General features: G+C 38.5%; 1 protein-coding gene across 1 annotated transcript; it reads right to left on the bottom strand.

Moving 5' to 3' along the window:
* Positions 1 to 16,690: 16,690 nt before the first annotated feature.
* Positions 16,691 to 17,656, bottom strand: LOC103740869 (olfactory receptor 14J1-like). The gene has a single exon (XM_008841558.1). The coding sequence runs from the start codon at positions 17,654 to 17,656 to the stop codon at positions 16,691 to 16,693; it is 966 nt and encodes a 321-aa protein (XP_008839780.1).
* Positions 17,657 to 27,109: the final 9,453 nt, after the last annotated feature.

The raw sequence follows: 27,109 nt of genomic DNA, 5'->3' as shown, positions 1-27,109 counted from the left end.
GTCTTACCGTCCATGTCAGGTGTACAGCCAACATTATTGGCAATCGCCTTTATAGTTTTGGGGATCTATGGGATCCCTTTGGCCAACTAATGATAGGGAGGCAACCCACACCTGGTAGTGGGATTTTCATTTAACAATCTTTTGGCTTCTGGAAGGGTTTTTTCCACCCCCATAGGTTTCCTCTGGGCTTAAGGCTTTCAACTGTTCCTTTAGCAACCTGTTGTTTCTTCCAATTAACCCTGCTCCTTTAAGGTGGTATGGAATATGGAAATACCATTGCACCTGATTATCCTCAGCCCAAGCTTGCACATCTGTACCTCTGAAATGAGTGCCTCTGTCATTATCAATTCACCTTGGGCACCCATACATGACACTGAATTTAGTAAGCCCCTTAATAGTAGCCTTGCCTGTTGCTTTCTTGTGAGGAAAAGCCTGGGTAAGGCTTGTGGCAGTGTCCACACAAGTGAGAGCATATTTACACCCCTCACTGACTGCAGGGGCCCTATACACTCTACTTGCCAGTCTCTCACAGGGGAGGCTGCCTTGTGCATGTATCCCATCATGGCATCCATCCTCACTATCTGACTCTTCCCAGGGGTTCCAGGCTTTAGGATCCCAGGATGTGCCTGTTATTATCATTCTGATGTGGGTTTTTTTTCCCTTTTGACCTCCTAGAGGTACAAAAACAGAAGGCCAACACCTCCATCTCCTTTTCTCTCTTATCTAATTTACTGGCAAGGTCAGAGGCCAGTACCAAAGGGGCCAGCCTCATATCCCTCTCCCGTTCTAATTCCTCCCTAACACCTTCAGTTCCCCTTCTGGCTAAGGCCTATTCCTAGGACAGATTTCTTATTATCAATAGCTGGATCCAATGAGGAGATCTAAGGCAAGACTTTTGAATAATGGGAAAAACAATGTCAAGGTGGTTTCATGAGAATTTATCACAAAGACAAATGATATTTATTAAGATGAATAAGGACACCAAAAATATTCCTATTAGAAGATAAGAAAAGTACTTGACAGACTGTGGGGATGGCTGAGTCCATTAAACCTAGGGTTCAGATCCCCAGAAACATAACTCTTGAGGAGGTGATACAGGTGTCTGTAATCTCAGAAGCTTATGGGTTGTGAAAGTGGGACAGGAGAACATTCAGACTCCTGTGGTCCAGAAACCCTGACATAGGCAATACCTAAAATAGTGTCTCAGTTTAAGAAAACTATCAAGCAAAATGCAAAGACCAATACTAAAATGATGGCCTCTGATTTCCACATGGGTACAGTGGCACCAGCACCTGCACACAGAGACATGAACATTTACACACATACATACATACATACATACACACACACACATATTTAAATTCAGAAATTTCTTTATATACTGAAGAATACCCTTCCACTTGTATTCCCACAGTAAAAAACAATATATTATTTAGCCAAAAAATTGAACATAGAATAATAATAATAAAATTAGAAACTACATTTGAAATGTTTTTTGTTTATGTATTCCTATTAAAATAATAGTCCAAAAATAAAATGAAACATAAGCCAACACAATATTTCAGAAAGTATGATGTTATGTCATTGGTATATTCTAACAGATAGAATGAAAACTATAAATGTAAAATTATATGGATGTGCACAAAATCATATACATATTTGTGTTCTAATAAAATGTATATGGAAAGATAGTAATTAAACTAAATGTTTGAAATTAAATTAATAAATTTTAAAATTATGACTCACAAGGTCAATTGAATTATAAGCAAATATAATGACTCTGTCTTTATTTTATTGTAATATTGTTTGCAAACATGTTTTCAAAACCCATATATGGATTGTTGGTAATCTCTAATGTGCCAATTTATGAACTGGGAGAGTTAGAAAGTCCTGGTTTTATAATACTAGATTGTAATCGTTTATCAATGTATTTATTTGAAAGTACAAGAATGAATTCAATAACACAGGAAAAATCACAACTTTTATTTTACAATGGATTTGTAATATAGTTTATCTAGAAGATATACTACTATTGTGCTTAACACTACATAATGAAGACATTCAAACTACTAAAACTGTTCCTTGTGCTTACTGTTACCAGACACTAAAAACTAAAATGATAGTTTTTCCAATGAATTCACCACCTACTAGTAACTTCCTTATATACAGATTCATGGACTCATTCCTCAGACTGTAGATACCCGGGTTGAGTGTTCGTTGAAGACTGTACAAATCACAGAGAATGTGACTACTACAGCAGTTGTTGAATTCTGAAGTTGACTTTAGATATGCAATGGCAGCTGTGAATAGAAAGAATGAGATCACACACAGGTGGGGCGGGTAGGTGAATCTTAGACTGACCTTCAGCAGAGGGCATTCTGAGAACTCTGGAGAATATCTGTACATAGAAGAGAGCAATGGTGATGAAGCAGGGAAATCCTTCTATAGATATAACAACCACTCCAACCACTCCAATCACTCCAAGGCAATCATTGGAGCAAGAGAGCTTGAGCAACTGGGGGACATCACAGAAGAACTGATGTATTATTTTGGCCCGCAGAATCTGATAGAGAATGTGGTTGTTATGTAAGGGTTCCTGGGATTCCTTTGCTTAGCCACATAGCTATCACAGCCCACCTGCACTTCCTTGGACCCATGATGACCTCATAGTCTAGTGGAAAGCAGATGGCCACATAGCAGTCATAGGACATCACTGTGAGAGTGGCCACCTCATTCCAGGCTAAGGATATGAAGAAGAAAACCTGAAGAATGCACTAAGCATAGCCACTGGCAGTCAGTGAATTGTGAATGGACTGGGTACAGTGACAGATAGGGAGTAGAGGTCAAGAAGGGAAAGGTGCTTTAGGAAGTAGTACATCAAAGATTGGAGCTGTGGGTCCTGTTTTGTGATGGTGATGATGATAAAGTTACCTGTCAAGCACAACAGGTACATCACCAAGAAGAGTAGAGCATGTAGCATCTACAGCTCCTGGTTGTCAGAGAACCCCAGGAGGAGGAAGCCACTCACTGTGGTTACATTTGTGGTAGTCATTTTGACAATAGAAATTGTGCATACAGCTGAAAAATAAATTATGAGATGCAGTAGTTAAATAGTATAGAAATTATACATTTATCCAAAATTTTATGTTTCTACATCTAATGTTTAAGAACTTATATTTTCTCAGATTTTAAAGTCTGTTAAATATGTCCCAAATGATGATCATTTGCAGGATAGAGTATTCAGTTTTCCAGACACCTCTGACACCTCTGTTTATTCTTTGTCCTGTTGACCTTTCTAATTAAGAGAGTAGTGTATTGAAGTCTCATACTATTACTGAGTTGGGGTTAATCTGTGTCTTAAAATTCTGTAGTGTTGTTTCTATGAATTTGGGTGCACCAGAGTTTGGTGCATATATGTCCAGGATTGTAATGTCTACTTGGTGAATTGTTCTTTTGATCAGAATGAGGTGACCCTCCTTATCTCATCTGATTAGTTTTACTTTGAAGTCTATTTTGTCAGATATTAGAATTGCAACCCCTTATTGTTTCTTGGTGACATTTGCTTGAAATATTATTTTCCATCATTTCTCCTTAGGGTAGTGCCTGTCCTTGAAGGTGATATGGGTTTCTTGCTGACAGCAAAAAGATGAATTTTGTTTCTTAATCCATTCACTTACCCTGTGTCTTTTGACTGGGAAGTTCAGAACATTAATATTTAAAGTTATTATTGAAAGATGTGTATTGGTTGCCATCATTTTGATTGATGTTTGTGTTTTTTGTCTAATTTTATGTTTCCTCAATTATACCATTATCTATTTTATTTTGTTGCCACTGGGGAATAGCTGTTTCTCCATTCTTTGTATTGCTTCAAGTATTCTTTGAAGGCCTGGCTTCCTGGACATATACTCTTTCAGGCTATTGGTGTCATGGAAGATTTTTCTTTACTCCTCAATTGTGATAGACATTTTTGCCAGGTAGAATATTCTGGGCTGGCATCTATTATCATTTAGAACTGGAAATACCTTGGTCCAGGCTCTTTTGCCTTTCATAGTTTTCATTGATAAGTCAACTGTAATTCTAATGGGCTTTCCTTTATATGTGACCAGTTGTTTTTCTTTTGCTGCTCTCTTTGTTCATTACATTTATTGGTTTTGCTATGATATGCCATGGGGAGTTTCTTTTCTGGTCCTGTCTGTTTGGTTTTCTATGTGCTTCCTATATTTTTATGGAGATGTCTTTCATTAATTTAGGGAAATTCTCTTTTATAATACTATTTAAGATATGGTCAATACCATTAGTCCGAAATTCTTCTCCTTCCTCTATGCCTATGATACATAGATTTGGTCTTTTCATGGTATCCCATATGTCTTGCATATTCCATTTCTGTGTTTTTTTTAATTTTTATAATCTTTGCTTGAGTGGTCCAATTCTTCAACTTTATCCTCCAGTTTTATATTCTGTTTTCCATTTCAATCATTCTAGTGGTGAGACTTACTGAATTTTTCACTTCCTTCTTCATTTCTGCCAGAGTTTTCTTCAATATTTCTATCTCTTTTTGTGAATCCATTCAGAAGTTCATCCCTATTTTCTTTTAGTTCTTTGATTTATTTGTATGATCTCTAAATTCATTGAATTCCTTGATCATGTTTATGATTGTTCTTTTAAATTCTGTATCTTGGGTTATCTCAAGGGGGTTCTCCTTGTAGAACTCTCCTACAGGACTGGTGGAGTTTGGTGGGGACATAGTGTTTTGATTTTCCATTTTATTATTCTTTCGTTGTGCTTTTCTTTCACATTTACAGAAGAAATGTGAATTTCTTTTGTTATTTGTGATTCTGATATGAGAATTAAGTTGAAGTTTGCTTCTGTTTGTATTATTGGTGTACCTTGGTCCTTTTCTTATTGGTTATATAAAGCTGGTTGGTCCAGGTTTCAGGTTCTCTCAGGTTTTATTTTGCAGGGAACTTATGGCTTCAAATCAGCTACTCAGGAGCTCCCACAGAAGCCCAAGTCAGAGTCCAGTCAGGTGCACTCAGGCTTCCTTCTAAGGTTTGGACCCTTCCTAGTGGGAACGCAAGGAAAAATTAAGGAAGTTCCCTGAGGGGGCCCTATTTTGGGATGCTCAGATGGTCCACTGAGTTCTCAGCCACCACCCCACCCCCCATTTCTCCCCCGACACCTCCGTGCCAGAGTGAGGCTGGAATAGGCACTCTGGCTTTCTGCTGAGATCTCAGCTTTATCCTACTGAGTGGGCAGAGGTTTGCCCTGGAGCCTTGGGAGGGGCCTCACTTAGACCCAGTTGTGGGGTTGGGCAGTCCCCTGAATGCTCAGCCCCTATGCCAGAGGGAGCTGGAATAAGCAAGGAGATTTGAATTCTAATTATTTGGTTTTCAATTCCTTACATGTAAAAACTGTGACTATTAATAAAAGGCATGAAAGACAGGAGAAAATCCAGATTCACTGAACATACATCACTGAAGACTTTCTCTTTCCTACTCATGACAGAGAGTGTTTGAAAAAAGTGTTTTGCAGATTCTTGGGTTACATAAACTGGTAAACTATGACTAAACTTTCCATTTATAGGTTCTCATGAATCTCTAGCCCTATTACTAATTTACAGAACTTATACGAATCACATATATGTGCTTTATTGATCTGACTTTCAGCAAAGTGAGCTTCCTTCCATGAAAGACTTTTACTGTTGTTCTAAACTCAATTTAAGCAATTTAAGGTACTGTCAGGATTACTTAAAAATCGTGCTTTAATTTCCAGAATTGGAAAACTCACTCCAGGATATCTTGGTGTGAGAACTTCTATTCAAGATGATCTGTAACCTCTGATGTTTCTCTTCTACAACCATCAATTGCTACTGAAAACAGCTTGTTGTTTGAATGGTTTGGGATGTGGAGCTTTTAATGTGGAGCCTGAACTGAATTACAGATTTTTTTTTTCTTGGCTCTTTTGTCACTTGGGTTTCAGAACCATAGAAATTTCTCTACAACAGGCAAGGACTTGGTGAGCTTAGGGTTTTAATGTCATCAGCTCAGTGGTTCTCAGACTTGGCAAATGTCAGAATATCCTAGAGTTCACTACAATCTAGAGACCCAAGCCCTACACTGGGCAAATGGGGATTACAGTCTCGAGACTCAAGTCTCACACTGCGCAAAACTGATTTTCAGCTAGAGACCCAGACCCACACTCAGCAAAGCTGCTTACAACCTAGAGACCCAGGCCCAAATTAGGCAATGTTGACTGAGGTGTCAGGTCACACCCAGAGATCTGCATTCCTAACAGTCTTCTGGAATCACTGCTGTCTGACCATTCTTAGTGAACTGCTTCTAGCTAAATCATACATTTATGAAAGTTTCTAACTGGAAATTTTTAACTTCATACTCTATTGCTCAGTGTGTTTTTGTGCAAATACATTCCTTTTTAAAAAAGTATTGTAGCTCTGTAGTAGAACTTGAGATCAAGGATGCTAATGCCTGTAGCACTTCTTTTTTCTTCAGGATTAGTTTTGCTATCCCTAGGTTTTTGTGTTTCCATGTGAAACGAGATTTTTTTTACATTTATGTGAAGAATTATGTTTGAATTTTAATGACTATTGCATTGAATTTGTAGATTGCTCCAGGTAGAATGGCCATTTTCACAATATTAATTCAACTGATCCACACATGTGGGAGATCATTCATCTTCTGGTATCTTCTTAAATGCCTTTCTTCAATAGCTTAAAGTATTTTTTTTATTGTACAAGTCCTTCATTTCCTTGCTTAGATGTCTTCCAAGATGCTATATAGTTTTTGATACTATTATAAATGAGATCATTTTCTTGATTATTTTTCGTTATTCTTGTTGGCATGTACGATATTGACTGATTTCTGAAGTGTTGATTTTATATCCTGCTACTTTTCTGAATATATTTATGAGGACTAGGAGTTTCTGGTAGTGTCCATAGAGCATAGAATCATATCATTTACAAATAAAGGTACTCTGATTTTTCCTTCCCAACTTTTATCCTCTTTATCATCTTCATTTGTCTTATTGCTCTAGCTAAGACTGCAAGTACTATATTGAAAAAGAATAAAGAGTGTGCACATCTTTGTCTCATTCCTGATTTAAAAGACAATGTTTTGAATTTGTTTTCCATTTCGTATAGTGTTGGCTATGAACTTGTTGTATATGCCTTTACTATGGTGAGATATGTCCCGTGTGTTCCTAGATTCTCCAGGAATTTTATCATAGATTTTGTCAAGGGCTTTTTCTGTATCCAATGTGATTATCATAATTTTCTGTGCCTGAGTCTCTTTAAAGGACAACACGAGAACACTGTTTGCAACCATCTCCTAGTCAGCAAAGATGGAAAAAAAAATACTCACTGGAGGAAAGAGAGCATCTTTAGCAAGTGTCCTGGGAAAACTGAATGTCCACATGCAGAAGAATGAAATTATCCATTTCTCTCACCTTGCACAATAATCAACTCCAAATAGATCAAAGACTACAATGTGAGGACAAGAAAGTCTTGGTGACACATTTGAATATTTCCATGTTGGTGGCAATGTTCTGAACAGGTATGATTAGGGGGTGAATATTCTAAGAATATATACAAAATTTAGGGCTCATTAATTTATTTGTGCATGATAAATTTAAGACAAAGAAGGTTAAATAAATCCCATTCCTAGAAGGTTGGGGTAAAATAAACATTTGGAAGAATGTATTTAATTCCAAACATAAAGTGTTCAGTAATTTATTGTGAGATTGTTTCAATACGTAAGTGTGAGAAAATATCCATCTGCAGCATTATGGTGTCAATGAGGTTAAAAGATTGGATATAGTGGCTGAGGATTAGAAAGTATTCAATAATATTATTTGAACAACTGGGTAGAAAAAATTCTGAGACGAAACCTCTGAATGAAGAAACACACAAAGCTAAACAGGGTATCACCAAAAGAAACCCCTAGCGGTGACTTTTTCTCTAACTGAGATAAAGATTAGTCTGTCAGTCATCTGCTAACTTCATCCATCCTTGTTCATGGGATCTCTGTGTGGCTTAGCCTGTTGAACATGTTCACTATTCACAAGTATTGCCTTCAATGGATCTACAGTGTGCATGGTCATCAAAATATGGTTTACCTATTTAACGTAACATCACATTATTTTAATAAGCCAAGAAACTCTATAATGTAATTATCTTAATTTACTCCTATTTTCTCTTTTCCTTGAGACTCATACAAATCTCTCAGTGAGAGAAGAGACACATGCAATTAAATATTAATATTAATAATGGGTTCTGTAGAAAGATCTGTTTCACAGATGATAAATTAGAAGATCAATGGACATCAGGGAAATACAAAGATATGGGACAGAAACAGAAACAGGAAGATTGCAGAAGAAGCAATCCTGTTGCACAGAACAAAGCCAACTGATTAACCCTATCCACTTATGAATATGTTAATGGATTCTGCCCTTTCAGAAGAAGCAATCCTGTTGCACAGAACAAAGCCAACTGATTAACCCTATCCACTTATGAATACGTTAATGGATTCTGCCCTTTAGAATAAGTATTTTTAACATTTATTTCTCATTTTCATTTTATGTGTATGAGTGTATCACCTGAATGTAAGTGCATCTATGTTCTGCAATGCCTACAGAGGTCAGAAGTGAGTGTCAGATCCCTGAGCCTTGGGAGGGAGAAGTTTGAAATAGATGTTCTACTCAGGGATAAGCATTCTGCAGCCTCTTGTTCTCTACACATTGGTGATACCTTATAGGACAGTTGCTATTGTAGTTCACATAATTCAAGCTTGGTAAGGTTGATGATTATGTTTTGCCTTCCAGTAATATGAATAACACCTTCCAACACTATGAAAGCTTGTCAGTAAAGATGAGGCTCTGAAGTCATCACCAGTCTGTTTTCTCCTTGTTTGTTAATACAACTCATGTATGTAGTGTCTTCAGCAATAGGGTCTTACCATCCCATTCTAGTGAGTAACCAAGAGTAGGGGTAAAGACAAGTATTAATTGAGGGTCTATGGAACCCCTAGTAAATAGTTTTTAGAGAGGGGGTACATTCCTGTCCTTATGTCTTATTTTGTTAGCCTATAAAGTCTAGAAGGGACATAGTCCTCATCATAATGTAACTAATTATAATCGCTTATTACGATGCATACGCATATGCTTTAAGAATCTTCTATAGTGGTAAATGACTACATGGCTTTTACTTTTTTTAGTGTTACTGATTCCTCCCCATACTCCCTCCTTTGCCCTGCCCTCTCATTATCCATCCTATTTAACCCTTCCTATCATAATGTTCCCCTTCCCTCTTTCAATTTTGAATCTTGAAGTAGACTTCTCTCATTATTCAGCAACCCCCAAATTTATTCATCATGTGTGGTAATATAACGCATAGTCCTGTGTTCACACTGATGCATGAGTATCAAGTTATATATATATAATCAGCACACAGCATATTCCAATATTCTGTTGTTATGTTGTAATTCTAAACTCTTCCATTTTGGAAATATTTTCACATATAATATATACTCTCTTTAAATAATATATATTTCTAGTATTGTGTACACAGAAACATAGAAAAACCTATGTGCCCAAGTATGAAATATTTAGCATTTGTCAATAAGGATGTTTTTGTTACCAACTTCAACCTTGTACTGGTAGACAAGAAACACATGGCCTTTATAAATAAGCAAAAATCTGCATTCATGTATGTGCATGTGATGATATTTAGATAAAACCATTAATTTATGAAAGGAACTTAAATGTCTCTACATTTACTTGCCCAGTTCTCATTAAATCACGCACTTCCCTTTCCTTCAAATAAATTAATTAATTAATGGGAAATCAGCTCTTTTTATTCTTTTGTGTATCATGAGTCCTTTTTTCTACTTAAACAAAAACACATTTATTTCTATAACATAACATTTTTAAAGATCTGGTAGCTCAAAAAGCATATGTGAGGGTCCAACGACAAAGAAAGAAGGGGTACACCTGTTCAAATGGTTCAGAGTCATTGCAGTAGCCTGCTGTGACTGAGCCGACAGGTAAGTTGGTCATTCAATCATGGGACAAGAATTGAGTCAGCATCAGAATTATGTAATACAGTTAAAAGAAGCTTTACAGGCAAGAGGAGTAAAGGTTACAACTGAGGATTTATTTCATTTCTTTGATTTTGTGAAAGACATCTGCCCATGGTTTCCCCAAGAGGGGGTTATAGATGTAAACAGATGGAGAAGAGTGGGAGATGCATTACAAGAATTTTATAAGGTATTTGGACCAGGAAAGGTCCTGGTTACTGCTTTTTCTTATTGGAATTTGATTAAAGAATTAATAGATAGTAGAGATGTACATGAGCCTGTAGTGACAGCAATTGTTCGAGCTGAGGAAATTTTTAAAACTAGTTCTAAGTCAGAGTTGAGAGGAGCTCCCAAGGAGAAGCCTCTGGTGTCTCCTGACTTAATTTCTCTTGATAGTGAAGATGAGAGTTCTGCTAAAGTTTCAAGAAAAGAGTCCTTGAGGAAGGAGTCCTCAAAGTCAGTCAGAGGGAAGGGAGATTGAGAGGATGATGCCCAGGAGGTTAAACAGGAGCATGTTCATATCTATCCTCTTTTGCCAGAGGCTCTTTTGTCAGAAGTCGCTTGTCCAGTCTTAGACACAGATGGCGCAGAGGCTGTGAGAGAGGGGGTGATTAGTAAGGCTGAGGATGGATCATAAAATGGCTGCGAGAGGCAGGTATTGTGGCCTCCTCCTCCTTCCTATGGTGTACTGCCTGTTCCAACTGTCATGGCGGTGATAGACCCTAGACCAGGATTGAGAGGACAGATGAAGCAGTTACAGGAGGACATTAAGTTGGAGGAGGCGCATCAGTCATTGATACTCAAACGCATTAAGCAAGAAGAGATGCATCAGGTGCTGATGCTTAAGTTACAAAAGCTTAGCTTAGATAATAGTAATGAAGCTGTTATGAATAAAGAAAGAGTGGATGGAAACAGAGCTCACCCTGTTCCCGGGGGGGCTGGCCTTCATTTGTATAAGGAAAGTTTCGATGGCCCTGATAGGTTTTCCTCTCCTATGGAGGTTTTTCCTGTAACGGAAACAGTGGATGACCAGAGACACGCATGGTGACATCATAAAGGATTTCAGGTTCCATTGATCAAAGAGTTAAAACTTGCTGTGTCTCAGTATGGAGCTATAGCTCTGTTTACTGTGGCTATTATAGAAGGTGAATCTAAAAATTGGCTAACTCCTAATGATTGGAATCAATTGGTAAAAGCAGTCCTTAATGGAGGTGATTATTTATTATGGAACTCAGAATATTATGACAATTGTAAGGAGACAGCTAAAAGAAATAAACAATCTGGAAATGCATGGGGTTTTGATATGTTGATAGGCGGAGGTGAGTATGAGACTAATGAAAAACAGATGCAGTATGATGCAGGCCTTTATGCACAAATTCGAGCTGCTGCTCTAAAGGCATGGAGGAAGCTTCCAGTTAAAGGGGACCTGAGAACTTCTCTCACTTCTGTCAAGCAGGGGTCTGATGAGCCGTTCGCAGATTTTGTTCATCGGTTGATGACCACAGCAGAAAGGATATTTGGAAGTAGTGATGCAGGGCTAAAGTATGTGAGACAGTTGGCATATGAAGCTAATTCTGCCTGCCAGGCAGCCATCAGACCTTATAGAAAAAGATGGATTTGAGTGGCTATATTCGCCTGTGTTCAAACATAGGGCCGTCTTATCAACAAGGGCTCACTATGGCAGCAGCTTTCAATGGACAGACGGTAAAGGAGTTTCTGGCCGAAAAACATAAAGCTAAGGGCAAAAGATGTTTTAAGTGTGGTAAGAGTGGACATTTTTCCCAGGATTGTAAGGCAGATAATGTTCAGCAAAAGACTGATGATGGGAAGAGTCCTAGATTATGTCCCAGATGTAGGAAGGGGAGACATTGGCTCCAAGATTATAAATCTAAAACTGATATTGAAGGGAGACTTCTACTTGCTCTTCAGGGAAACTGGTGGAGGGGCCAGCCCCAGGCCCCGAAACAAGCATTTGGGGCAGTCAATCTCATGCCCACCAACAGCAACAATCCGTTTCTAGCCTCTGCAGAACAACCCCAGGAAGTGCAGGACTGGACCTCAGTTCCTCCTCCCACACAGTATTAACTCCAGAGATGGGAGTTCAGACCATAGGGACTGGAATTTATAGACCACTACCCAAAGACACTTGTGGGCTAATATTAGGGCAAGGTAGTGCTGCCCTGAAAGGCCTATCTGTTGTGCCTGGGATAATTGATGCAGATAATACTGGAAAAATTAAAATCATAGCCCGAGCTGTTGACAATATAGTCACTATTCCCCAGGGGAAAAGCTTTGCTCAAATAATTTTGGTACCTCTGGTTAAATCTGGTCACTCTGTTCAAAGTAAAAATAAAGGTAATAAAAACTTTGGTTCTTCTGATGCTTATTGGGTTCAGGACATTACACATAAAAAGCCTACATTAACTTTATGGCTTGATGGAAAAAGATTTGATGGTCTTATTGATACTGGAGCTGATGTTACTATTATTTCTGCTGAGGCCTGGCCTGCAGCCTGGTCCACGGTGGAGACTCTGACTAATTTAAAAGGTATAGGGCAGAGTCAAAATCTAAGACAGAGTTTGAAATGTCTCACTTGAAAGGATTCTATGAATAATTCTGGCTTGATTAAACCTTTTGTGGTTCCTTATTTACCAGAAAACCTGTGGGGAAGGGATTTGCTTTCACAAATGGGAGTTGTGATATGTAGTCCCAATGATGTTGTTACTGCACAGATGCTTGCTCAAAGATATGCCCCTGGCAAGGGGTTAGGAAAAAAAGAAGATGGACAATTGTTTCCAATACCAATCCAAGGTCAAAATGATAAGCGAGGTTTGGGAAATTTATGATGACAGCCATTGACAGTCCTACACCCTCAAACTGTGTGGATCGTATAACCTGGCAATCAGATGATCCTGTTTGGGTAGATCAATGGCTGTTCACAACAGAAAAATTGACAACAGCCACTCGCTTGGTGCAGAAACAATTTGAAGCAGGGCACATTGAAGAGACTTGTTCTTCATAGAACACACCCATATTTGTTATTTTAAAAAAATCCAAAAAATGGAGGTTACTACAAGATTTAAGAACAATTAATTCCACTATGATTCTTATGGGGGCGTTACAGCCAGGTTTGCCCTTGCCAGTTGCTATACCACAAGGATATTTTAAGATAATACTAGATCTTAAGGATTGTTTTTTCACTATTCCCTTATATCCTGATGATCGTAAACGCTTTGCTTTTAGCCTTCCTTCTATTAATTTTAGAGAACTTATGAAAAGATACCAGTGAAAGGTTTTGCCTCAAGGGATGGCCAATAGCCCCACATTGGGTGCCACACTGCGGGAGGCCACCCCACAATGTGACTTGGTTCTGACCCGCAGAACTTCCATGAAGTACCTGGATTGGTGGGTGGGGCCGTAGATGAGGCAAATGACAAAAAAGATGGAGACAAGACAGGAGTCTGATCAAGTCTCGTTTATTGAAGCTCAAGCATGAGTTTTTATAGAGAATGAAAACAAAGACACACAAACTACAAACCATTACATCAGTCAGAGCATGAGGGCTCTGACGCAAATTAAGGGAGGAATCTCTGATTATAAAAGAATAGGAACATATGCTAAAAAAGAAAACAAGGCCATGGGCTATCTGGCCCCGGCTTCAAGCCAAGGTTTTGGGCCAAGGTTGTGAGCCCCAGCTGCAAGCCAAGGCCGTGGGCCCTGGCTGCCTGCCAGGGTTTCCAGGCCAAGGCTGTGGGCAAAATGAAAAGCTGCCAGCTTAGGCCTGTCAGCAGTTTTGAGAGGTAGCTGAGACTCAGTTGAACCTCAGGCTCCCAGGCTCCCAACAGATTCAGATCTTTAACATTAAAGGCTCCATGCCTGACTGTGGAAACATCTTGGCTGAGTCTCTTTGTATTACATGGGGAGATCTAATATAAGGCTTTTTCAACATGAAGAAAGGTGCAGACTACTCTCATGAGTATTAATCTTCCAGGACACACATGATACTTCCTAAAGGCACCCAAAATATCACTATGAGACTAACAAAAGATAATACTGTACTATATGGACTTATTAGGTAAAAGTACTTGGAAGCAATCTCAACAACCTGTGTTCATTGGAATAACCAGAACCCACATATGTGCTCAGGACTTTTGCAATATGAAAATACTCTGGAAATGAATTTACTTATACCAGAAAATCAACTTTATTCCAGCCTGTTTCTAATGCAAACAGTCCTCCCAAGATCATGAGTTCCTCTTGTAACATAAACATAGCTCAAATTTCCCATTACCTTTCCTTGCCCTTCACCCAGAGGTTTTGTGTGTGTGTGTGTGTGTGTGTGTGTGTGTGTGTGTGTGTGTGCGTATTATGTATGTGAGTGTCGAAAGCACTACAAGCATAATTATTCTTTGGAAATAATGAAGACGCGATTATTCCATTTGTATTGAAAACAATACATGGGATTCAATGGATAACATCTGTTTCTTGTATGTTTGTGTGTTTTGGAATAGAAATCACATGAGGCAAAATTATATAATAAGTTAAAAGTATGGCTTTTACTTCCCCATTTTACTCTGGATATAGTGTTTCAATAAAGCACAGCTCCAGGAAAATCCTGAAGGAGCAGGTTCTCAGCAGTTCAGGTCTGCTCTTCACCTTAAAATGGAAGATAGATGTCAGCCTGTTTTCATACAGGCATAATTATAATGCTACAGTGCATAGTAAACACCACACACCTAGAAATCAGAGGTATTGGTGAAGAGTCTGTGATCCCAACAGCCCTAGGGAAGTGGGTGATGGAAAGAGATCATCCAGAATCTTGTGTTCCAGCTTTTCTGGTGATGCAGTGGTGGAGACTAAGTCTCCAGAAAAGAACAAAGCTAAAATATATTTGAAAGGCAATGAAATGGACACTTGCAAACACTCAGCTCTATGTTTCTCTTTCTCATTCTCACACACACACACACACACACACACACACTCATATACACACCTAATGTAAATAACAATAAAAGAAAGAAGAGTACACACTAAAGAATTCCATTCTATTCACATCCAGTAGTAATCAGCAATATACTACTTAATAAAATTTCTTAAGTATAGAATAAAAACAAAATGAAAATCTGTAATCGATATTATTTTTCACTCAGTACACTTGTTAAAATAATAGTACAATAGTATTTCATAAATTGTAATAATGTATCTCTTTGGTACAGAATTCAAGATAAAGCAGAATTTATATATTATTGCAGGTAAATTGAAATATATAATATGTTAAGCAGCAGAATGATGAAAATTGTTGAAGGCTGTGTCTTGATAAAACACAAATTTGCTGCCACTGGAACACAATAATCAATGTGATGTACATTTATATCGAAATAAACAGCTTGAAAAATCAAAATAAATATGAACAGAGAACATTTTTACCACCACGAACCATGGAATTTTAACAACTAAAATGTTTTTAATCAAAGGCAAAAATTAAAATGTAAAATTAAATGGAAATATGGGGAAATGATTATATATTTTGGTTGTGTTCCGTAACTTGAACAATTATACATCAATAAAAATTAGGAAAGATAAAATATTAATTTTTGTTTACCAAGTCAAGATTATTCTGTAGCCCAAAACAGACTAGAAATTGCAATACACCCGAGTTGGCCTTGACCTCAAAGAAATTCATATTTCTCTGCCTCCCAGAGTGCTGGGATCAAAGCATACACCACCATGCCCAGCTTTTAAAGTAAGACTATTATGAGAATTCCTCACAACTCTCTATTCTCTTCATATGCCAAGCTATTTCTATTTCTTAGGCAAAGAATACAAGAGTTCTCTAAATTTATTGCATGAAAAATACCGAAATAGAGGGCTTCATAGGATTCACATGGTCCTTCATTGCTAATGGTCATATTTAATGTTTTAGTAGTTTTGTAAACTGATTTGTACAAACCAGCAACACAGTTCCAGTTTTGTAATATTTGATTCAAAGACATTCTTTGCAGTTACGAAGAATATGACTTCAATTGTATTCCTGTCTCAAAAATAAAAATAAATTAATATAAGTGAATAGCTGAAAGCTTAATGTATTTCATGTGGATTATGTTGAATAATATGCAGTGTGTAGAATTAGTATACTTAAAATATAAAAATATGCATATTTACTTATTGTAATATATAAAACTTGTGTGGACAGACAGCAAAATTGAAATGGGCAATCGAAATTAAATGGTTGAATTTACCATCAAGTGTTTGGAGATTAGAATTATAAGTACATGGCATGACCATTTACTAGTGTTGTGAGATTGCACATGCACATGTTCTAAGTGTGCTATAATTCTTGATGAACCCACTTAGGTGTCTGTGTATGCACTGTGAGCATCTGGAAATGCTGGGCCTGTATTACTAGGTTATATTTGTGTATTTTCCCTTAACATGAAAGAACAAGAATGGTTTCGATGCCTAAGTTAGAGAATTCAGAGGAGGGATTTCTGTAATGACAATGGACAGAGATATGGTTTACACAAAAGAGATTATTACATATTGCTAATAAAGCACATTGACATTCCATTTACCAAAAAATGTCTTTTCCATAATTTTGCCCACTAAGAGCAACAAGAAAAAATTAATTTTCCTCCAGGGAATCTGTCACTTAACAGCAACTTTCTTGCAGCTGTTTTCATGGCCTCATTCTTCAGGCTGTAGATAACAGGGTTGAATGTTGGGGGAAGTACTGTGTAAAACATAGAGAGCATGAGGTCTAGAGCAGTTGTTGAGTCTGAAGTTGGCTTCAGATATGCAAAGATACCAGTGGTGATACAAAATGTGACCACACAGAGGTGGGGCAGGCAGGTGGAAAAGACCTTAGACCGACCTTCCGCAGAGGGCATCCTGAGGACTGTGGAGAATATCTGGACATAGGAGAGGCAAATGGCAGTGAAACAGGCGGTTCCCACCACAACCATGAAAGCAACTGCCCCAACCACACCAATGTAATCATTGGAGCAGGAGAGCTTGAGCAACTGGGGGATATCACAGAAGAACTGGTGGATTATTTTTGCCCCACAGAATCTGATAGAGAATGTGGTTGCTGTGTACAAGGTTCCTGTGATGCCTCCGCTTATCCACACAGCTGTCACAGCCAACCTGCACACTCGGGGACTCATGATGACCTCATAGTGAAGTGGGAGGCAGATGGCCACATAGCGGTCATAGGACATCACTGTGAGAATGGCCACCTCACCCCAGGCAAAGGATATGAAGAAGAAAACCTGCAGCATACACTGAGCGTAGGAAATGTATCCACTTCCTGCCAGGGAATTGTGGACTGACTGGGGGACAGTGACAGACAGGGAGGAGAGGTCGAGAAGGGACAGGTGCTTCAAGAAGTAATACATTGGAGATTGGAGCTGTGGGTCCAGCGTTGTGATGGTGATGATAATGAAATTACCTGCCAAGCCCAACAGGTTCATCACCAAGAAAAGAAAAGCATGTAAAATCTGCAGCTCCCGGGTGTCAGAAAACCCCAGGAGGAGGAAGCCACTTGCTGTGGTTACATTTATCATAATCATTTTGAGAATGGAAATTGTGAGGGCACCTGGAAAATAAAAATAGAAATGAAGTAAAAGATAATTTAATAAATTATGACTTTAATCAGCATTGCTTGTTTCAACAACTAATAGTAGAGAACCTGTAAATTATCAGTTTTCCTTAATGTGAAAATTGAAAGATGAAGCTCCCAGTCTTACATATGTGGGGCTCACAGTTTTATTAGGAAACCAGTTGCTGCAGGAGGATGGACCTGAGACCAAGTTAGTGGACTATCTCAGAAAAAAATTTTGGATTTACTCCATAAAAATTGTTCTTCTCTTTCCACTGGTAAAACTTATTACTGTAGTCAGTAGAAATACAGTGGTGGGATATTGGTGAAAGGTTTCTTTTCTTTAACTTCGGTACATTTGTGTGGTGCACTGAGTTTAAGCAGCTCGTATATGATCCTGTAAAGAAAACTTGACTTCGAACTTGAACAATAGTTCTCTGTGGGTAGTTGACATTAGCATTCTTTCTAGCAGACACCATGGCCATCACAATGAGAAGCTGCTTTACTTTGGCCCCTAGGGACTGAATGGGTTGTGAAACTTTTTCTGTTACAATCATAGTCAGTGCACCTGCAATTTAATTCAAAGAAAGAATACTGGTGCTCGGGTAAATAAAGTAAAAAGTAAACAATTAAAATACAGGTTTATTTATTCACATAAAATTCTTACATATTTATCTCAGGTTGGGTGTTTACCTTCTTGCGTTCAGTATTATCCAGTGTTTAGGAATTTCTCTTTGGTTTTTCCTTGTACTTAACTCCTGTTTACATCACTTGCTCAGTTACAACCATGGAATAATTACTGAACACTCACTATAAGCAGCAGCAGGTGAAAAGAAAGTAAAAATGCGTGGAATGGGTTAACATTGGAAGGACAGCATTCACACCTCAGGGTGTAACTGCAAAAGTAGATGACATTCCCAGGGATCTACCTTCCTGATAACAGAGAGGTCAGTTTTTATTTCCTGATCCACAGAACTTTGTAGACTAGAGATGGTGTGTAAAGACTGATCAGAGGCCAGTGCTGATGCTCACTCATCTCCTGGTCATTTGTGGTGTGGGCAGCAAGTACACGTGGCTATCTACTTGTGCTTTTGTTTTTCTTTTCCCTGTGCAATCTCATGCTTCCTTGTGTCCAGGTGACTCGTCAGCTTAGATATAAGGTCTGATAGAATTCTCAGTAAGGCCAGAGCGCCATGCCTTGTAAACCTGAGATAGCCAATTTTGTGTATCTCATGCTGATATCTCCTAGCAACAGCACAGCAAATTTTCCCTTCTCATGATTTTTTTTTATAGAGAATTAACCTGACATCTGTGACACTATTTCCTATTCACTGTTCATTGTTCGGTTTAAAGTAAAATTCTGTATTTGGTATGAGAGTGATGAAATAAGTCTTTAATTTCAACATTCAGATGAGTCTGGGGGTGGGGGAGAGAGAGATTGAGAGAGATCAAAAGAGAGAGAGAGAGGGAAGAGAAGAGAGAAGAGGAGAGAAAAGTAAAGAATACATATATAGCTGAATATTGGAATATTTTCTGGCAACTTAAAAATTGCTGGATGCTTATTCTGTGTACTGGAATCACACATTTTACTTGCGTAATTTCACCCATCTATTGATTCTCAAAAACACCTCTAACCAGTTTTCAACCATGCTTACACAAATTAAACATACAGTTTTTTCCTGTTTCTTTTCTGTAAAGTGAGCTTTCTTTCTGGCTAGGATCATAGACTTACCTTTGAAAACTTAATTTGAAGAGTATACAGAGGTCAGAATTTCCATGAAATCCCTCATTCCTCATCCAAGAACTGAAAACTCACAGACGTCTTGGTGTGCAGGTAGCTCTCCAGACTGATTGTTGAGTTCTGCCAATTCCTGGTCACAGTCACTGATTTTCAAAATGTATTTCACCCCCTGGGTACAGGTTTGCATCAGGATTTCTTTGGGGATGTGGGATCATTGCAAAAGGAAGCCTGAATTTAATGACCAGAACTCCCCACTTCCTTTCTGTCATCTGAGTCTTAAGTCATTAGAACTCCAGGCAATGGGAGAGGAAGGTGGGAAGCTTAGATTTTGTTGTCTCCAGCTCAGTGCTTCTCAGTTCTCATCTGACCTGAGAATCTGCTGGGGAGGAGGTGACAGCTCAGGGACCTGAGCCCCACACTCAGAGATTTTGACACATGAAGTCTCAGGTGACACCAGTGCTCCCAGAATCCCAGGAGCTACTGCTGTGGTCTGAGGACCAAGGTGGAGTATCACTGTGTAGATAGATAAGTCATGCATTTCTGAGATTACAGGAAACTTTGACATTTATTGATACAATAAATTCATTAATGAAAGACTTCTAGAAAAATAGGAAGTGTTTACTGTTATTCATGAAATTGAGATGTACATATTAATTTCAGAATATCATCTGTTATGAAGACTCATGACAGTATCCACTATGAAATTCTAAAACACGGCTTGCCTAAAAACCACTCAAAATGACCCAGACAATAAAGATAATACAATATTACAACACCTCTTTCTGTACAAATGGGAACAAGCTAACTCCATAATATTGCTTAAGGTATTTCTGAATTCTCTGATCTTGTACAGATATAAATAATATTTTAGTGCTAACCTTATGAATATATATTCATATAATTTGTAATTCATATTATCTACTCTGTAGTTTCATCTGGGTTATGCAGTTATGTACTAATTATATTTAAATAGCACCTAGCAGGTCTCAAGAGGTGGCTCAGTACTTAAGAGCACTAGCTGCTCTTGCGGAGGACTTGCATTGGGTTCCCAGCACTCACATGCTGGCTAACAACTGTGTGTAACTTTAGTTCCAGGGATCCAACACTCACTTCTGATCTCCACAGGCATTTCACAAACGTGGTACACTTACATGTATGTATACAAAACACTGTTGTATGCAAAATAAAAATAAATTAATTACTTAAATCAAAAAAGGAATTAAAATACATTAGATTTTATTTAGATTAAAATTCATGCTTACAATAGCCCAGTTCAGCCCAGAGTACATAGACCTGAGGTTAACCTAGCAATCCTTGGATCCTATATTCCTTTAACGCCTATTCTATAAAATTATTTCTCATATAAATGGAAAGTCTGTGAAAGTAGGTCACCATCTCTCCAGATTCCTCTTTTTCTCCCCCAATTTAGAGAATGCCCTCTTAAAACTTTTTAGGAGAGAGAGGTGATGTAGTTTGATGTGGCTCTGCAGTCTCCCTCCACTTGCAGCTACAAAACAACCTAATGTTTTTCTTTTAAAATGCTTTGTTAAAGCCAGGCACAGTGGTACATGCCTTTGATCCCAGCACTCAGGAGGCAGAGGCAAATGGATCTCTGTGAGATCGAAGCCAACATGATCTACATAGTAAATGCTAGTCCACTTGTGTCTACAGAGATACCTTGTCTCAAAAAGATCAAATTTATTATTTATTTTATTGATTGATTGATTGATTGATTGATTTCCCAGCCTGTGACCACCAGCCTGTAGGCTAGGTCACATGGTATTACATCCATCTCCTTGGAAATCTGTCAGTCCCTTTGTCTTATGGGACTGAAGGCTCTCTCTCACTTTTAGAGCTCATCACACTGCCTATACTATGTTGGTACAAATCCCTTAATGTTCTGGATCTGCAGGGTGTGTCTCTTCCTTCAGGACTCTCAGCATACTCTGTGGCTGTCTCTCTTAATGCTGTCCCTTTCAGAGCCTCATCATGGCTGCCTGTGACCTTGAGCCTTTAACTCTCCTAGGAAAACCCCCTTTTTGCTTTATACTTTCTAATTTATAACAGTAGCATATGTTATTTATTCATATTCTTCAAAATCCTGATTTCAGTATCAGTGGTGAAACAGGTACTTTTCTATCTTTACTACACACCCTGGTGACTTGGATTTTATGCCTCCATCACTATCACACTCATGTATACGTGATAAAACTCTATTGATTGTTTCCTTAACTATGAATACATAATGTAATAAAATATTATATCCTCTACTATTGATTTTTTGTAGTGAAAATAAAATTATGATGGAAACCCCCAGTTCTGGGGAATTCAATGCCCCCTGCTGCACATACATACTCAGGCACACACTCATGGACAGAAAACATAAAAAATAATTATAATTTTAAAAGTATTAAATCATTGATGTTTTAGTCAAAATTTTGTCATAATCTAGCCAAAATTTTACATAATAAAATATTTTGACATTTGTTTTATGCGGCTAGTAAATATGTTGTAACATTCTACAAAATAAACTAGTGACCATAAGAATGCTGGAGAAAATTGAGGATATTCAGCTTTAGCATCCATTCATAACTAAAGCACTGAGTTCTTGAGCACACACAGGTGAAAAGTAAACTTTTATTCTGGTATCAAGAGTCCACAGAAAGACTAGAGAGGATTCGTCCTTCTTATTTTTTTACTTTTATTTTATACTATATTTCCTGCACGTGTGTAAGTACACCCGATCATACAATGCCCAAGGAGGTCAGAAGAGGGTGTCAGGTCACCTGGAACTGGAATTATGGGCCATTGTTAACTGGGTGCTGGGAAATGAACCTGGGTCCTCCCCAAGAACAGCCAGTGCTCTGAACTGCTGAGCCACCTCACTAACCCGTCATCATGCTTATAAGAAAATTGTTCCCATTTCTCTTTACATTTTAGAACTGAAGAATGGTCAATAACTACTTCTCTAACAACCAGTGTACATTTAGACAATGGAGTTCTACTCAGCAGTAAAAAAGATGAATTCACCCTGTAGACCATGCTGGCGTTGATCTTGCTGAGATCCACCTGACTCTGCCTTCTAAGTGCTAGAATTAAAGTGGTGTGTCACCACAACCAGTTTAAGGAGCCTTTTAAAATGCAGAGAATAAGCATCTGCAGTTTGCTCAGCCACAAATGGAATATCTATATCACCACCCTTCCCCTAAGGCTCAAGGACCATTTTGGAAAGGGGGCAGAAAGATTGTAAGAACCAGAGTTCTGGGAAGACTGGGGTGAAGCAATGTCTTCTGTGCCTGACAGAACCGCTACATTCACAAACTCACAGCAGCTGTGGTTGTCTGAATAAGACCTGCACAAAAACAATCTAGTCAAGATTCTAACATGCAGGGGGAGGTTTTCACAAGCCCCCACCTATAGCTGAGGAGCTATTGATAGTTAACAGCTTCTGTGGAGGGAGGAAGTTTTCTTTAAGGGTAGGTCAACCATGCTGCAGTACATGGTCCATGTTCATGGGTACATGGGCAGTACAAATAGGATTTTGTGGGTTATTTTTTAAAAAAGAACACAAGAAGTTGGGAAGGGACAGGGAAGGTGATAGTTGTATCTGGGAGGAGTATATCAAAGATAGTTTTCCATTTCTTTATGTGTGAGTCAGACTTTACTCACTTGTAGTCTAAAAATACCTCTGGCAGAATATGATGTTGACTAGATACAAAAGAAGCTGCAGAGGAAAAGGACCAGCATGCAGTTCACATGAGCTGCCAGGGGATTCAGACTAGGGCAGTCGTAAAGACAGGAAAAGGAAAAAGCAGAGGGATTTTTTCCTTGTCAGATACTTTTTAAATTTTTTATTGAATTTGTGTGTATTTCATACAGAAAATCATCTTTACAGCCCCTTCCCCTTTGGCACACTCCCATACCTCCCCCAGACTGGTCTTCATAAATTATGTCATTTGGGTTAAGGCCTATGATGTAAAGTTAGTGTTCCCAGATGTCCCTCAATGCAAGCTCATCCACTGGGATCTAGTCAGCCTATTTAGAGTCCCTCCCTTCAAGAAGACCCAGCAGTAATCAGCTGCCTATAATTCTTCGACTAAGATTGGAGCCTGCTGTTCATTTCCACATTTCTGGTCTGGGTTTTTGTCTGCTTAAGTTCACATGGATCTTATGTTTGCTGATACCATTGCTGTAGGTTTGTATGAGAAGAGCCCCAGGAGCCTGTAGAACTATTTCTATAAGGACATGCACCTCCTCCCTAGCTCTTTTAATCTTTCCACACCCTCTGCTGCAATGATTCCTGAACCCTGCATGGGTGGATTTTGATATAGGAGTCTTGTTACTAAGATTGGAGCCTGCTGTTCATTTCCACATTTCTGGTCTGGGTTTTTGTCTGCTTAAGTTCACATGGATCTTATGTTTGCTGATACCATTGCTGTAGGTTTGTATGAGAAGAGCCCCAGGAGCCTGTAGAACTATTTCTATATGGACATGCACCTCTTCCCTAGCTCTTTTAATCCTTCCACACCCTCTGCTGCAATGATCCCTGAACCCTGGGTGGGTGGATTTTGATATAGGAGTCCTGTTCAAGGACCCACACTCTGCAGACTCTTATTCTCAGTGTTTTAGCCATTTGTGGCCTTTTGTGTTCCTGGCCCTTTGTTGCATGAGGGAGCTTCATTAATGAGAATTAAAAAATAATGCTGGTGGTGCACGCCTTTAATCCTAGCACTCAGGAGGCAGAGGCAGACAGATCTCTGTGAGTTCAAGGCCAGCCTGGTCTATACTGTGAGTTCCAGGACAGCAGGAGAACCTGTTTCACAAAGACAAAAAAAAAAAGAAAAGAAAAGATAATGCATTAGTGTTCTCTTCACCCTTTGTTCTATCTTGTTCTATGCTCCATGAGTCTTAGGTATAGAGGTTGCATCCTAGATGTGCCACTTAAACTTGGACAATTCATAGATGATCTCTGTTTGTGACCAGTTGTGGAACTCTGTAATTATCTCTGTCTCTTGAAAAAGAAGCCTCTTTTATGGGTGGTAACTGGGATACTTGTCTATAAATTTAAGAACCTATATTTTGCAAATAGTAAGAAACTACATTTGTCTAAGAATGTGACAGCCTTGGAGTTTTCTCTAAGATCTATGACTTCTCCAGCCATGTGTATTTGGCTAGGTTTACAGTATCACACATGAGTTTCCTTCCGTTGAATGGAGTTTAAGTCCAATTAGGTAGCTGTTGATTACCCCCAAGATAAAATTGCCACTACTGCACCAGTGTTGTTCGCTGTGCTGGTCATTGATGGCCAGGAAGCTGGGGTTGGACCATTGATTGATGTTCCCCTTTAGCAGCGTATGAAGTGTTCTCCAAAGCTATGAGAGCTAGCCTTCAGGGGAGGTGGCTTCCATGTCAGTCCCAGCTCCATTGCTCGATATCCTGTGTCCAAAGTATTTCTTCCCATCAGTAATGGGGTCTTACCTTCAAGTTCTGGGATACATTCAAGGACTGTGGCAATAGCCTGTGAAATTTTGGGAGTCTCTTGGACTACACTGGCCAACAGTTCAAAGGATAGTTTATTTTGTTTGGCACTGTTTCTTGTTATGTAGTTTCAGCAATACTCATAGACTCATTTAGGGATATTGTATGTGTAATTTTTCAGTTGGTATTGAACTAATACAAGTCCCTCTGTCTTTTTATACTAGCTAGGCACTATGTAACTCTCCTTTTTCTCTCCCTGTCTTATCCTCCATACCCACACTACCCATTTAAAGTGTCCCAATTTTTCCCATTTCTCCTTTGATAGTTTCTGTATACTATGGTCTCACCTGTCTTGAGCACCTTCTTCCCATTTCTTCCCATAGTTATTAGTATAACCCTCCCTCTCTCCCCCTTTATCTGCCCCATTTTTGCAACTATCTCCTACTATTCTTCTCTGTGGAGTTCCTTCTTTCCCTTTACTTCCCTGCTTTCCTTCCATATTACTGGTACCTGCATTTGCACCAGGATATGCACTCTCTTATAAGGATTTGGTGCTAGGATCCACAGATGAGGGAGAACATGTGCGTTTTGTTTTTCTGAGTCTGTGTTACTTCACTTAGTATAATAGTTTCTAGATCTATCCATTTACTTGCATATTTCATTAACTCATCTTTTTTACTGCTGAGTAGAACTCCATTGTGGAAATATGCCACATTTTCATTAACCACTCCTCAGTTGAGGGTCTCTTAGGTTGCTTATATATCTTAGCTAGTGTGCAAAGATCAGAAACAAACATGCTTGTATAAGTATCCCTGCAATTGGATGAGTCCTTTGGTATATACAAGGAGTGGTATAACAGGGTCAAATGCAGCCTCATTTTTAGATTTTTAAGAGTTGTCCACACTGCTTTCCATAGGATTTGCGTGAGTTTGCCATCCAACTAGCAGTGACTGAGAGTTCCGCTTTCTCCAAATACTTGCCAGGATTGGTCTTAGCCAGTCTGACTGGAATAACATGAAATCTTAAGGTGGTTTTAATTTGCCTTTCCCTAATTAATAATGATGATGAACACTTTTTAAGCTGTTTCTTAGCCATTTTTATTTCTTCTTTTGAGAATTCTCTGTTTAGATATTTAATCCATCTCTTAATTGGGTCATTGGCTTTCTTGATTCTTTTTTTCTTGAGTTCTGTATATATTATGGATGTTAAACCTCAATAGAGGGTCTCTTAGGTTGCTTATATCACTTAGATATTGTGCAAAGAGAAGAAACAAGCATGATTGTATAAGTATCTCTGCAATTGGATGAGTCCTTGAGTATATACAAAGAAGTGGTACAAAGGATGTGTAACTGGTGAAGTTTTTTCCTGCTGTGATTTTTCTCTTCATATTCTTGATTGTTTCTTTTGCTGTACAGCAGCCTTTTAGTTTAACGAAGTCCCACTTGTTGATTGTTGATGTGAATTCCTGAGCAACTGCCCTCTGATTTAGAAAGTCCTTTCCTACACCTGTATCTTGTAAGTTACTGCTAATGTTTTTCTAACTCAGCATTTTGAGGTTCACATTGAGGTCTTTTGATCCATTTGTAGTTGACTTTTGTACAAGGTGAAAGATAGGGGTAACTACTTTCATTCTTCTACAGGTGGAGATCCAGTTTTCCCAGCACCATTTGTTAAAGATATTGTCTTTCCTCTGTTGTGTCTTCTTGGTACCTTTTTCAAATATTAGATGGCTGAAATTACATGTACTCATCTTTCGGTCTTCAGTTATGTTTCATTGATCTCTCTATGGGTCTATTTCTGTGCCAGCACCATCCTGTTTTTATTACTATAGCTCTGTAGTGTACTTTGAGATCTGGTATCATAATCTGCCTAGCATTGCTGTTTGTGCTCAGGGTTGTTCTTGCTATCTGGTGCCTTTTGTGCTTCTATATGAATTTATGGATGTTTTTTTCTAATTCTGTGAAGTATGTCATGGGGATTTTGATTAGGATTACATTGAATGTGTATATTGCTTTTGTAGGATTGTTATTTTCACAATATTAATTTTTGCATTATCATTGGATGTCCTTTCATCTTCTGGTGTCTTCCTCAGTCTCCTTCTTTAAAGATGTAAAATTTTTCATTGTAGGCATCTATGAATAACCCTGACAGTTTCAGAGTTTTGAGTTTAATCCTATATATATATATATATAAAATATAGTGAAG

Source organism: Nannospalax galili, unplaced genomic scaffold (assembly GCF_000622305.1).
Source record: "Nannospalax galili isolate Female #2095 unplaced genomic scaffold, S.galili_v1.0 scaffold158, whole genome shotgun sequence".
In the NCBI taxonomy this organism is placed as follows: domain Eukaryota; kingdom Metazoa; phylum Chordata; class Mammalia; order Rodentia; family Spalacidae; genus Nannospalax; species Nannospalax galili.
The sequence above is the reverse complement of the archived record's forward strand: the minus strand, read 5'-3'. Positions and strand labels throughout refer to the sequence as shown.